Source organism: Amblyraja radiata, chromosome 32 (assembly GCF_010909765.2).
Source record: "Amblyraja radiata isolate CabotCenter1 chromosome 32, sAmbRad1.1.pri, whole genome shotgun sequence".
NCBI classification, from domain to species: Eukaryota; Metazoa; Chordata; class Chondrichthyes; order Rajiformes; family Rajidae; genus Amblyraja; species Amblyraja radiata.
The window spans coordinates 13,097,509-13,111,261 of record NC_045987.1 but is presented as its reverse complement, the minus strand read 5'-3'; the positions used below and the strand labels follow the sequence as shown (position 1 = coordinate 13,111,261).

Genomic DNA, 13,753 nt, shown 5'->3' with positions numbered 1-13,753 from the left:
AGAAATCTTAGAATAGAAATAGATCTTGCCTCAGCAAGATGTTCCATGTTTGACACACAACCAAGTGCACATCACTACAAAAGTTAAATAATAGTAAAAAATTACAAATGCTGGAAATGTGAATGAAAAACATAGCGCTGCATATGTAAGTCAGAATGGATGAGAAACCAAACTCCCCAATTAATTCCCATTGGGAGTTTCAGCCTCAATATTTAGACTCTCTTAGATGCTGGGGTGACCGTTGTAACTGTCCTGGATTTTATCTGGAGAGTGGTGGACCTCTTGGGTCAGGATGGCATGACGTTGCTCACCTCCCACTCAGCAGGCCTCTGACCGATTGAATAACATTAACACAATATTGTTGTGGAGTTCCTGACTATCTTTCCCTGTGCGCTTGGCCATAAAAAGCCCCTGATAATGGGGAAACATTGGTTGCAACAGAGTGTGAATATAAGGTGGAATACAGCAATCATGGGAATCAAATGGGAATAGGACCTTCAGGCAAACTAGTACGTACTGACCAAGTTGCTCCATCCAAGCTAGTGTTATGTCCCCTCCTTTGGTCCCCCCATTCCTCTAAACCTTTCCTATCCATGTATCTGTCCAAATGTCTTTTGAATGTTGTTAATGTACCAGTCTCAACCTCTTTGTCTGGCAGCTCGTTCCATACAAGCACCACCTAGCAGTTGCTGGAAATCTTAAATAGAAGCATAAAATGATGGCAGACATTTAGCAGACATATAAGAAACTGCAAATGCTGGAATCTTGAACAAATTGTAGGAGGAACTCAACGGGTCAGGCAGCGTCTGTGGAGCGAATGCATGGGTCACATTTTAGGTTTGGGTTCGTCCTTGAAGATATCAGCAGTTCGGTAAACATTTCTGAGGGGGATCTTTGCATTGTAAATGGAGGCAGTCGTCTTCAGGGCTTTGTGTCTTTGTGTGCAGAGGCTCCACGCGTCTCTGTGAATCCGAGAGCACAGAGCTTCACAAGAGGAGCAGAGGCCCGCATCAACTGCGTGGTAGAAGCCGCTTATCCCGAGCCAGGAATGGCCTGGATCCGAGATGGTGTCTTTGTGACCAGCACTGACAGGTGAGGGAACTGTGTCTCATCTCACGAGGAGGTCCGATGAGCGATCAAATTCACCTGGGGTGATTGACTGCGGTTTCAGTGGGGAACGGCACCTTGCTGGGAACATTGTCGTCCTCCTTATCTCAGTCTGGCCGGCAGTGGGAGTGCTTGAATTGACTCGTTCAGGAAAGGAGTAGCCTGGCAGCAGCTCATGCTGAGAGTGCCATAGAGCTCAGCAAGATTAGCTCCTGTGTTGGGGAATGTGACCTATGAGAGTGAATACGAGTTGCCGAGAAAATTAACCATACTGCCAATTACTTCAGTAAGTGACAGCATTAATAGTGCAGGTGAGTGAGTTTCCCATTTGTTTTAATATATTGGTGAGTTATGATCAGGCAGCCAAACTATCATAGAGTCATAGAGGTTTACTGCATAAAACAGGCCCTTCAGCCCACCTTGCCGGGCTGACCAAGTCCTCATACTGGTGCATTATTCTCGTGAAACCCTTTCTGTTCATTAAGAAGGGTCTTGACCCGAAACGTCACCTATTCCTTTTCTCCAGAGATTCTACCGGACCCGCTGTGTTACTGCAGCATTTTGTGTCCACACTTTATATTCCTATATCTGTCCAAGTGACTTTCAGAGTTCGGTAATTGTATCTGCTTCTACAGCTTTCTCTGTCAGCTCATTCCAGATACTGACAGCCCTCTGAGTGAAAAAGTTACCCCTGAGATCCCTCTTAAATCCCCCCCCCCCCCTCACCTGAAGCCTCACCCTCTGGTTTTAGAGACTGTTTGGGGAAAAAAGACTGTCATCTCATCCTTGGTCTAATCTGCCTCACCCCTGCATGGAGGGAATACTGCAACACACAGTGGAAGCTGCGGGTGGTGGTGGACAGCGTTTCAACAAGCTATAAATCCTCCAGCTGATAATGCAGCCAACTAACAGTCACTGCAGAGATCATCTGTACATTCCGTCGACATTATCAGGCCCCGTCAAACAGAGGAAGTCATTAAGTCAGCCACCAGAGGAAAGGATCGATGCAAGTTGCTTCCAAAGATAACAAGGAAGCATTGCAACTCGTGCCAAGGAGCTTGGGAAGAACGAGATTCCTTTTATGGAATTGCTGTCAAGATTTGCATTGTCACACTGGCCCAGCACCAATGTGTTTAATAGCAGCTGAGAGGAAAGATTGGATTAGCCAAAGTTGTTTTCTTTGGAATGGAGGACACTGGGGGGAGACGTAATTGAGGTGTCCATAATTCTGGAAGAGAGGAGATGGGAAGGACTGACTTCCGTTAGTTGAGGGCAAGGATTGAAAGTAGTTGGTAATAAGGTAAGATGGGGGATGAGCTGTAAGGAGGTCTGCAACTCGCTACCAGGGCATGGAGGCGGTGATGCACTCCTCATATCTCCGCGGTGTATGGGTACAGTCCTCTGGCTGGCAGATGGGATTAGGCTGGGTGGTTCACTGTTGACTGGCATAGTCAGGACATGCTTCCTTCTACAGTGTAGTTTACAGATACAGCGTGGAAACAGGCCCCCTCGACCCGCCAGGACTGCGCCGACTAGCGATCCCCGCATATTAACACTATCCTACACACACTAGGGACAATTTTTACATTTATCAAGCCAATTTACTTACATACCTGTACGTCTTTGGAGTGTGGGAGGAAACCGAAGATCTCAGAGAAAACCCACACAGGTCACTGGGAGAACGTACAAACTCCATACAGACAGCACCCGTAGTCAGGATCGAACCCGGGTCTCCGGCGCTGTAAGGCAGCAACTGTCCTGCTGCGCCACCATGCCACCTATGTAAATGTTCTCTGATTCTTATCTGTGTCACTGAGCAGAGATCACCACACGATATTCATGCAGAAAAGAGTATTGACATCTGTCACGGACACAAAAAGCTGGAGTAACTCAGCGGGTCAGACAGTATGTCTGGAGAAAAGGAATAGGTTAGGGTTCCTTTTCTCCTGAGATGCTGTCTGACCTGCTGAGTTACTCCAGCTACATTTGGGTCTATCTTCGGTTTAAACTAGCATCTGCAGTTCCTTCCTACACATTGACATCTGAAAGTTGGGCGAGATTCCCCTGCTTGAATCAATTGGCAACAAAGATCGGAAGTTTGAGAGGTACAAGAGCTCAGGGCATATTCAGGGATGAATATTATTCATAGTGTCATAGAATCGTGCAGCATGGAAGCAGGCCCTTCGGCCCAACATGTCCATGTCGACCAGGATATCCCAACTAGTTCCATTTTCTCATGTTTGGCCCGTATACCTCTAAACCTTTCTAATCCGTACACCTGTCCAAATAACTTTTAAATGCTGCGATTGTACCTGCTCCAACTACTTTGCCGTTCCATATATCCACCTCCCTCTGTGTGGAAAAACATGCCCCTCAGGTTTCTATTCATTCTTTCCCATCTCACATTAAGCCTTCTAGTTCTTGGTTCCCCTGTCCTGGGAAACATACTCTGTGCATTCACCCACTCAGTCAGTGCTCATGCTTGTCTCCTGTAGTAGTAAATACTTCATCAGGATATAAGCAATATATTTCTATATTTGGGCATTCAATATATTACACTGATGTGATGTATCCACTTTGTAAAAGCTTCTGGAAGTCAGTCTAGATTACAAGATCAGAGGAGTATTATGGAAACATAAAAACATAGAAAATAGGTGCAGGAGTAGGACATTAAGCCCTTCGAGCCAGCATTACCATTCAATATCATCATGGCTGATCATCCAAAATCAGTGCCCCGTTCCTGCTTTCTCTACATATCCCTTAATTCCGTTAGCTCTAAGAGCTAAATCTAACTCTCTCTTGAAAACATCCAGTGAATTGGCCTCCACTGCCTTCTGTGGCAGAAAATTCCACAGATTCACAACTCTCTGGGTGAAAAAGGTTTTTCCTCATCTCAGTCCTAAATGGCCTACCCCTTATACTTAAACTGTGACCCCTGGTTCTGGACTCCCCCAACATCGGGAACATTTTTCCTGCATCTAGCCTGTCCAATCCCATAAGAATTTTATATGTTTCTATAAGATCCTACACTGTATATGATAACTATACAGTATATAGTTTGACTGTTAAGCCTTCTGAATAAACAATTAACAATCAATATTCTGTGCAATTCCTTATCTCAGACTCTCCATCAGTGAACATGGTACTTTGATACTGAGAGACGCTGTCCCTGAAGATGCTGGGAGATATATCTGCCTTGCATCAAATATGGTTGGAACAGCCCAGGAGGAAGCAACCCTGATGTACACAGGTACTGAGGTCAAACAGGGGGTGGAGCAGGGATCGCAACTGTTGTTACATAGATATTGACAGGAGGAGTGAGGGGGCCGTAAATGTCTGATTCAATGCTCTCTGTGTTGGACAGGAGGATGTTGCTTTAAGATTTTATTGTATCAATATGCATTGATCCCTTTATCTTTCTCTTGTATTTTTCTACTCTTTATCTACTCCTGCACCTAGTGTCTATTGTAATTATATTCCGTGGAGTGTTCATGAAAGGGCCCACTGCTGTTTATTACTTAGATTATTGACCTGGATGACAATGTTTAGTTCAGTTTAGCTTATCGTCAAATATACTGAGGTACAGTGAAAAGCTTTTGTTGTGTGCTAACCAGTCAGCGGAAAGACAATACGTGATTACGGGCCTGTCCCACCAGCATGCGATTGCATGCGTCTAGGGCGACCAAACGTGGTGGCTTGAGACGTACAGACGTACGGCCTCGCGGGGCCGGTCCCAATTCCAACCGCGGAGGCGTTGCAACCGCGGAGGAGTTTTGCGGGTTGGTCCCGACATCATACTCACCAATCAGCTGGGCAGGAGCCGGGCCGACTGAATTTGGCGTCGGGCAGTGACGTCATCATGCAACGCCACGCGTTAGGCGTACGCTGTCAAAATGCTGCGTTTGGCGTCAAGACGCTGCGTACGGCCTCAATGCGGCTGCGGGCCGACAGGCCGTTGTCGCGTGGGATTTTCGGACAGTGCAAGATTTTTGGAGCCCCGCGCGATGTCGGGACCAGCCCCGCACAACTCCATATGCCTCCGCCGATCGAAGTGGGACTGGCCCCGCAAGGCCGTACGCCTCAAGCGACCACGTTTGGTCGCGCTAGACGCATGCTATCGCATGCTGGTGGGACAGGCCCTTTACAATGGAGCCATTTACAGATATATGGTAAAGGGAATAATGTTTAGTGCAAGATAAAGTCCAGTAAATAGACAATAGTAAAGTCCGATTAAAGATAGTCTGAGTGTCTTCCATGAGGTAGATAGTAGCTCAGGACTGCACTCTAGTTGTTGATAGAATGGTTCACATCTCATGTAGTTACCATTGTTACAACATTTGCCGATGACACCAAGATTAATAGTGTATTGCACAGTGATGAAGGATATCTAAGTTTACAACAAGATCTAGATCAGTTGTTGTAAGGGATGGCAAATGGAATTTAACCCTGACAAGCATGAGGTGAGTCTACATCTCCCTAAAGCAGAATCATCTCAATATTTTTCATAGATATATCAGATTGCAAGGAGGGATGTCTGGTTTTGTGTTCACGGCATTGTTTTTGTGCCTTTGCAGAGATGCCCAGGATTGCTGTGCCGTATCCGGTGGTGCTCGCGGTGGTCACTGAGGTGGCACTGCTGGAATGTCAAGCCACCGGCGTCCCTCAGCCCGAGGTCACGTGGTACAAAGGTATTTAGAATCTCCTAGAAGTCACATCACCTCTGTTGGTGGACTCAGCAGCATGTGTGTCACTGAAAATACAGCAGTTGTGTGCTGTGTGTAACAGGGTAGGGAGTCATAGAGCACGACAGCACGAGCACAGGCCCTTCGGCCCATCTTGTTCATGCCGATCAAGTTGGCCAAGTGGACTAGTCCCATTTGTTTGCTCTGAACCCTTCTTATCCATATATCTGTTCAAATATATATTACAAGTCGCCATTGTATCCACTTCTATAGTGTCCTCTGGCAGCTCGTTCCAGATATGGACTATCATCTGAGTGAAAAAATAGTCCCTGATTCCATCTTAAATCTCTCCCCTTAGCCTGCGCCCTCTAGATTTAGAATCCTCAACCCTGGGAAATAGAGAGAGCATTCACTTTATCCATGCCCCTCATGATCTTGTACACCTCAATGAGGTCATCCCTCAGCCTCCCATGTTCCAAAAAACAAAATCCCAGCCTATCCAACCTCTCCCTATAACTCAAGCCCACAAGCCTAAGTAACATCCTGGTGGATCTCTTCTGCACCCTTTCCAAATTAATAACATCCTCCCTGTTGCTGGGCGACCAGAACTGCACGCGGTACTCCAACTGCGGTCCCATCAACAACTTGCACAGCTGTATCATGATGTGCCGATGTTGAATAAGGTAGTCATGCAATTAACAATCTCAGGGCTATCTAATTCAAATAGTGACGTTATGTAATGTCACAGGAAAGGGCCCCCTGATCTGTCCACTGAGATATATCCCAGTGTTCAGGAAAATTATGAAGCTCATGTTAGTTGATCATGAGAAGATAAGGGAAAAGAAGCAAGAGTTTCCTGGATGGAGCTGGATCTTCATAATCCATAAGGTCTTGTCTTATCCTGTGACTGCATGAGCAGTGGATATAGTGTTGCTGAGGACAGTGGGAGCAGCACTGTTTTACCTGGGGTCAGGGGCGGAAAATCCGGGGGGGGAGGCAGAGGGGACACGTCTCCCCCATGTTTTGAGAGGTGGGCGACATCCCCGCCAGGTTAACCTGCCTGGGCTAGCGGGAAATATGGCCAGCGCGGAGAAGCAGCGCTGGTATCCCGTCAGTCCAGACGGGGCTGTAGTTAGCCCGGTGAGACAGGCACAGCTGAGCTGCATTTAGCGCTGGATTGAGGCTCCTCTATAATCTTTGCTCCGAAGCCTCGCGCGCGCGCATGTGTGTGAGTGTGCGCATGCGCTCGCGGCCGCCAAAAAATTGTGTCCCCTGTCCCCTCCATGTTTTGATAGTGAGTTCCGCTCTTGCCTGGGGTTATGTAATCTGTGAAATATTGCAGCATAGATTCAGCATGCCGCCGTGTCAATGTGCAGAAGCTGAAAGCTTTCTTCTTCTTCTTGTGTATGGCGTGCACAGCCTAAAGTTGTAGGACAACTTGTTCTATTTGATCTTATTTGATTGAGCACGCCGGGTTGATTGCATTCGTCGAACTAGGTCGGACCACGTGAAGGTTGCAATCTCCCACCCCAGGATTCTGATCAGCCACAAAAAAAAATAATGCCTCTTGCTCAGGGCTTGCCATGGTAACAACAGCAGCAAGAACTGAATGATAGGGAGACAAATAACTTCACACCTTCATTCTCCAGGATGTTTTCTTGACCCGCATTAATGGTGTGATCACTGTGTCCTCAACAGGTGATTTGGAGATGACACTGGTCCCATTTGCAGAAATCCATCCCTTTCAAGGAACAATGATGATAATGGATGTGCAGGAGTTCGATGCAGGAGAATACACCTGCGTCGCAACGAATGAAGCAGGCAGCTCTGCTGCGGAGGTCATGCTAGATGTCGGCTGTAAGTTATCCTCCTCGAATAATTATCGGCAGAACGGTTCGGTGGCAATCTTTGGTGATGGTCACGATGGCGTTGCAGGTGATGGCATGCCGTCTCTGATGTAACCTCGCTTTCCGTTCCTCAGCTGTCCCAATGTTCTCCGAGGCTCCCTCTGACGTCTCTGTGGCCATTGGGAAAAACGTGACATTGCCGTGCAGTGCAGACGGATTCCCCACCCCACAGATCACTTGGCAACGACTGGATGGGCAGCTTATCTTCTCCAGATTGGATTCAATGAGCCTAGTTAGTCAACTGGAGACTGGCAGCTTGTTTATTGAGAGTAAGTAAAGTCTTACTTATTCAGTTTAGTTTAGTTTTATTGTCACGTGTAGCGGGGTACAGTGAAAAGCTTTTTTTGCGTGCTACCCAGCCAGCAGAAAGACAATACATGATCATAATCGAGATTTACAGTGCATGGATACATGATAAGTGATTAACGTTTAGCACAAGGTGAAGCCAGCCAAGCCCAATCAAGGATAGTCCGAGGGTCACCAATGAGCTAGATAGTAGTTCAGCACTGCTCTCTGGTTGTGGTAGGATGATTCAGTTGTCTGATAACAGCTGGGAAGAAACTGTCCCTCAATTTGGAGGTGTGCGTTTTCACACTTCTATACCTTTTGCCTGATGGGAGAGGGGAGAAGAGGGAGTGGCCAGGGTGCGACTAGTCCTTGATTATGCTGCTGGCCTTGCCGAGGCAGCGTGAGGTGTAGATGGAGTCAATAGAAGGGAGGTTGGTCTGTGTGATAGTCTGGGCTGCGAACACAATTCGCTGCGATTCATGCAGTGTGAGTGTTGCGGGCAAGGCCATTGCATATTGCTCTTCCCTATTCACCTCTGCGAAGAGTTGCCCTTCATCAGTCATTGAACTGAGACTAGAAGCCTGGGACGTTGTATTATAGTTGGACAGGACGTTGGTGAGCGTGACTCCTGTGAAAGTCCGACCCCCACATTAACTGTGAGAAGGAGGCAGCTCACTACCAGTTTAGAGTGATTGGTCCATACAGTGTGGAGACAGAGGGCAAGGGGAGGGGGAGGGAGGTGTATGGAGAATTTACCTAAAATACGGAATTCAATATTCATACCGCTGGGCTGTAAGCTGCCCAAGCGAAATATGAGGTGGTGTTCCTCACACCGCAGTGTTGTATTCTCTAATTTTAGGTAACTATGTGGTTACTGTAATTATATACTATATAATATGCTGTAATTATATGGTGTAAGAAAGAACTGCAAATGTTGGTTTACACTGAAGATAGACACAAAATGCTGGAGTAACTCAGCGGAACAGGCAGCACCCTCGGAGAGAAGGCATGGGTGACATTTCGGGTCGAGACCCTTCTTTATTATATATAATATAATTATATGGAGTTTGTTATAAAGGTAGCAATGTCCCATTACACATCCCAATAGCCTCACATTAAGGTTATCACAAGCTATGCTGTTGGTGCTCGCCATCCCAGCTGGTGCTGGACTTAAGATTGACACAAAAAGCTGGAGTAACTAAGGAGAGAAGGAATGGGTGACTCTTCTTCAGACGACCTGAAACGTCACTCACTCTCTCCAGAGATGCTGCCTGTCCCGCAGGGTTACTCCAGCTTTTTGTTTCTATCTTCGGTTTAAACCAACATCTGCAGTCACTTCCCTACACACATGGTGCTGGACTTATGCCTGCTCGTTCCTGCTTGCAGATGTGTGGTTGGATGATGAAGCCAGGTATGTCTGTGAGGCGCAGAACCAGTTTGGAGCGATCCGTGTGGAGGTGGCACTGACCATCACTGGTCTTGGTGAGTCCGGGAATGTGAGAGCAGAGGAGGGAACAGTGCAGCCCGTTAGTTAAGTTCAGAGATGCGTCGTGGAAACAGGCCCTTCGGCCCACCAAGTCCACGCTGAACAGCGATCCCCGCACGTTAACACCATCCTACACACACTAGGGTCAATTTACACTTACACCAAGCCAATAAACCCACAACCCTGTACATCTTTGGAGTGTGGGAGGAAACCGAAGATCTCGGACAAAAACACGCACGTCACAGGGAGAACGTACAAACTCCGTACAGATAAGCATCCGTAGTCAGGATTGAACCCGGGCCTGTGGCGCTGTAAGGCAGCAACACTACCGCTGCACCACTGTGCTTTGTTGTCTTGTCCCACCACAAGAATGACCTGAACCAATGAAGATAGATATAAAGAAGGCCAGCTTTCACACCGGATAAACGAGCCCAGTAAATCTGTTCTTAACTATTCTGTCTTTTACATTTGTCCCAGTAAATGCAAAGGATGAGTATTTAAATTCCTGCGCAATTCTGGTGGGGGAGCCACATATCTAAGGGATGACCGAAGAGAACATAGAGAAAGTACAGCACAGGAACAGGCCCTTTGCTCACGATGCCTGTGCTGAACATGACACTAAAATCAATGAATCTCCCCTGCTTGCTTATCATCCGTATACCTCCATTCCACGCATATCCATGGGCTTATCTATTGAATAGATTGAATGGCGGGGTAGACTTGATGGGCCAAATGGTCGTATTCTGCTCCTTGAGCTTATGAATGAATGAATGAATGAATGAATGAATACTTTATGATAAGTCACAGTAAAATTATTTGCTTGCTTGCCCAAGGTATGCAAATAGTCGCCCATAAGGGGCGCTTACAAAGTTACAAAGTACCTCCGCTCTTATAACCATATAACCATATAACCATATAACAATTACAGCACGGAAACAGGCCATCTCGACCCCTCTAGTCCGTGCCGAACACATAGTCTCCCCTAGTCCCATATACCTGCGCTCAGACCATAACCCTCCATTCCTTTCCCATCCATATAACTATCCAATTTATTTTTAAATGATAAAAACGAACCTGCCTCCACCACCTTCACTGGAAGCTCATTCCACAGAGCTACCACTCTCTGCGTAAAGAAGTTCCCCCTCATGTTACCCCTAAACTTCAGTCCCTTAATTCTCAAGTCATGTCCCCTTGTTTGAATCTTCCCTACTCTCAGTGGGAAAAGCTTTTCCACGTCAACTCTGTAACGCTCTTGGTCCCCCTTTGTTCTCCCCCCTCCCCCCCCCTCACAGCGGTCCCCCCCCACGCAGGGTCCTCCTTTGTTGCTTCCCCCGGCAGCGGCGCCCTCACTTCCACGTGGTCCGTCCTTGTCCGTCGCGCCAGCGCCTCCTTCGACCGCCGCACCGGCCTCTCGACTATCGCCGCCAGATCCTCTCAGTGGCACCGACCCCGGCACCAGCCTCAGGCTCCGTCGCCCCAGGGGCCGTCGGCCGTGGGCTTTGTCGACTTATGAAAACAACCGACCAGTGAGGTTTTACACTGTGCTTTTACACTGGGGTCTCCTGAACCGTGAGGCCTGGTGTAGAGAATTTGACGGTTGCGGCTCCAGTCTGAGGTGAAGTCCAGTCTGCTCACTCACAGCATGCATGGATATTCTCAATGAACTGTACTCCCACGCTGATCTACACACAACTGTCGCTATGGTTGTTTTAAACCAGGTACGGGCACTGGGGTTATTTAGTTGAGCAAAATCTCAGATGTCTCTGGCCTAGAAAAGTTAGTTTTATCTTTCTACAATATGTTATGTCCTTGCAGCTGTACAGTCTGTGGCCTCATGATTTACTGGGTCTTACAAGTGAGCAATATTATGTTCCTAGGCACCTGATTGTTTTTTCTCAACGAGGTCTGCTTACTCGGTGAATGCTATTAGCAGACAACTCCGTTTTAGCCGAGAAGGCTACAACCCTCAAGTTGCAACATGGGACCAAGGGGACATTTCTAATCACAATGTTTTTGGGTTATAAGAATAAAGAGATAGCTTCTCATTCTTTCACTTGACTAAAGTGCTCTGTTATTAAGCTCTGTCTTCAATAACCTCGATTGCATCTAGTTCTGTGGAGTGGACTGATACAAAGCTGCTCTGAGAAGTGGAGACCATGGGAAAGAGGTTCCAGTGTGAGCATTCAGACATGAGTAAAATATATTTTAGTTTAGTTTAGAGATACTGCGCGGAAACAGGCCCTTCGGCCCACCAAGTCCACACTGACCAGCGATCCCACACACTAACCCTACCTATCCCACACACGAGGGACAATTTACATTTTACCAAGCCAATTAACCTACAAACCTGTACGTCTTTGGAGTGTGGGAGGAAACCAAAGATCTCGGAAAAAAACCCACCTGGTAACGGGAAGAACGTACAAACTCCGTACAGACAGCACCCATAGTCAGGATCGAACCCGGGTCTCTGATGCTGTAAGACAGCAACTCTACCACTGCCCCATCGTTCCACCCTAATTCTGTTTCCTTCCTGGGGGTGGGTGATCGAATTTGCTGGTGAAACCCGTTTAATCGATTGTGACATTCTGAATTGATTATGTTATGAATGCAAATACAAAATGCATCAGTTTGCATCCTGTTTCCATTTAAAGTTGCCCCTGAAGTGGTGGAAAGTGCCCCAGTTGTCAGCGTGCTGGAGGGCCGATCGCTAATGCTGCCCTGTGTGATCCTGGCTGGCAATCCCTACCCCGAGCGTTACTGGTTGAAAGACAACAAAATGGTGAGTTTGTTCTGGGAGACGATTCAAGTCCAAGTTGAGTTTATGATCCTCTGCACAATGTTGGTGAGGTGTAGTGAAGAACCTTGCTGGCAGCAGCGTTGCAGATATGGGAACTGGACGGCTTGATTGTATTCATGTTTCGCCTTCTCTTTGACTGGATAGCAAACAGACAAAAACTCTTCACTGTGCCTCAGTGTACATGCCAATAATAAACTAAACTAAACTTAGACAAACACACAAAAGTAAATTATACATAAATTGCACGTTATATTCTAAAACCAAGACACAAGTGCAGAAAATATATATATTTTTTCTTAAAGTCCATGGAGGTGCAAGAGATGGTTTGTAGTGTGATAAAGGGCTGGAGAAACTCAGCGGGTGCAGCAGCATCTATGGAGCGAAGGGAATAGGCAACGTTTCGGCCCTTGAGTGAAGCTGCCAGCAGAGTGGAGTGGCAATAACCATCAACAGTATCAGTGAACACTAAGGGCAGGATGGAAATCAACGTGGATGGGGATGGGACGGGAGACAGGGAGAAATGTCATTGACGGCATAGATTTTCAGATGGAGATCAGAGAGAAACAAGTAAAGACGTGAAGGTACACAAAAATGCTGGAGAAACTCAGCGGGTGCAGCTCGGCCCGAAACGTTGCCTATTTCCTTCGCTCCATAGATGCTGCTGCACCCGCTGAGTTTCTCCAGCACTTTTGTCTCCCTTCGAATTTCCAGCATCTGCAGTTCCTTCTTAAACAAATGGTTTGTAGTGTTCTGTAGTTGGGGTAAGTGAATATTTTAGTTTGTGTCCAAGATGGCTGTCGGAAGGGAGAGTGTACCCTGGCGCGGTTTAGCTGCCGCTGCTCTCTCTTCACATTGTGTTTTTGATTTTTTGTCTTTGGATCGAATTCTGTCTTTAATTTGTGTAATGGTGATGTCTTTATTATTTATTTTACTCCGATTATATGTTTTTTTTGCTCTTGTTAGTTTCTGTAAGGTGCCCTTGAGACTTTGAAAGGCGCCCGCAAATAAAATTTATTATTATTATTATTAAGATTAGGGTTGTGCAGGGTGGATGAAGAATCTGATGGTTGTAGGAAAGTTGCCGTTCGTGATCCTGGTGGTATGTCGGGACGACGGGCCTCTGTACCTCCCACGTGACTGTGGCGGTGAGAAGAGGGCACGAGCCGGATGATGTGAATCCTTGATGATAGATGCCGTCCTCTTCAGGCAGAGCCTTGTGTAAATGCTGTTGATGGTGGAGAGGGCTGTGCACCTGATGGTCCGGGCAGAGTCTACCACTCCCCGCAGCATCTTCTATTCCATCATCGGCTCTGACCTCCCTTCCATCGAGGGGATCTATCGCAGTCGCTGCCTCAAAAAGGCTGGCAGTATGATCAAAGGCCACACACTCTTCTCCCTGCTACCTTCAGGTAGAAGGTACAGGAGCCTGAAGACTGCAACGACCAGGTTCAGGAATAGCTACTTCCCCGCAGCCATCAGGCTATTA

General features: G+C 47.1%; 1 protein-coding gene across 4 annotated transcripts in view; it reads left to right on the top strand.

Annotated features, from left to right (window-relative positions):
* The window catches only part of hmcn2 (hemicentin 2), a 247,232-nt gene that overhangs the window by 53,236 nt on the left and 180,243 nt on the right, over positions 1 to 13,753 (top strand). For 3 of the 4 annotated variants that reach the window (XM_033049218.1, XM_033049219.1, XM_033049216.1), the window contains exons 12-18: positions 948 to 1,092; positions 4,230 to 4,357; positions 5,682 to 5,795; positions 7,488 to 7,646; positions 7,771 to 7,965; positions 9,371 to 9,466; positions 12,122 to 12,249. In XM_033049218.1, coding sequence (XP_032905109.1) covers positions 948 to 1,092; positions 4,230 to 4,357; positions 5,682 to 5,795; positions 7,488 to 7,646; positions 7,771 to 7,965; positions 9,371 to 9,466; positions 12,122 to 12,249 — 965 coding nt within the window. The remainder of the gene's footprint in view (positions 1 to 947; positions 1,093 to 4,229; positions 4,358 to 5,681; positions 5,796 to 7,487; positions 7,647 to 7,770; positions 7,966 to 9,370; positions 9,467 to 12,121; positions 12,250 to 13,753) is intronic. The other variant, XM_033049217.1, reaches the window with a different exon arrangement.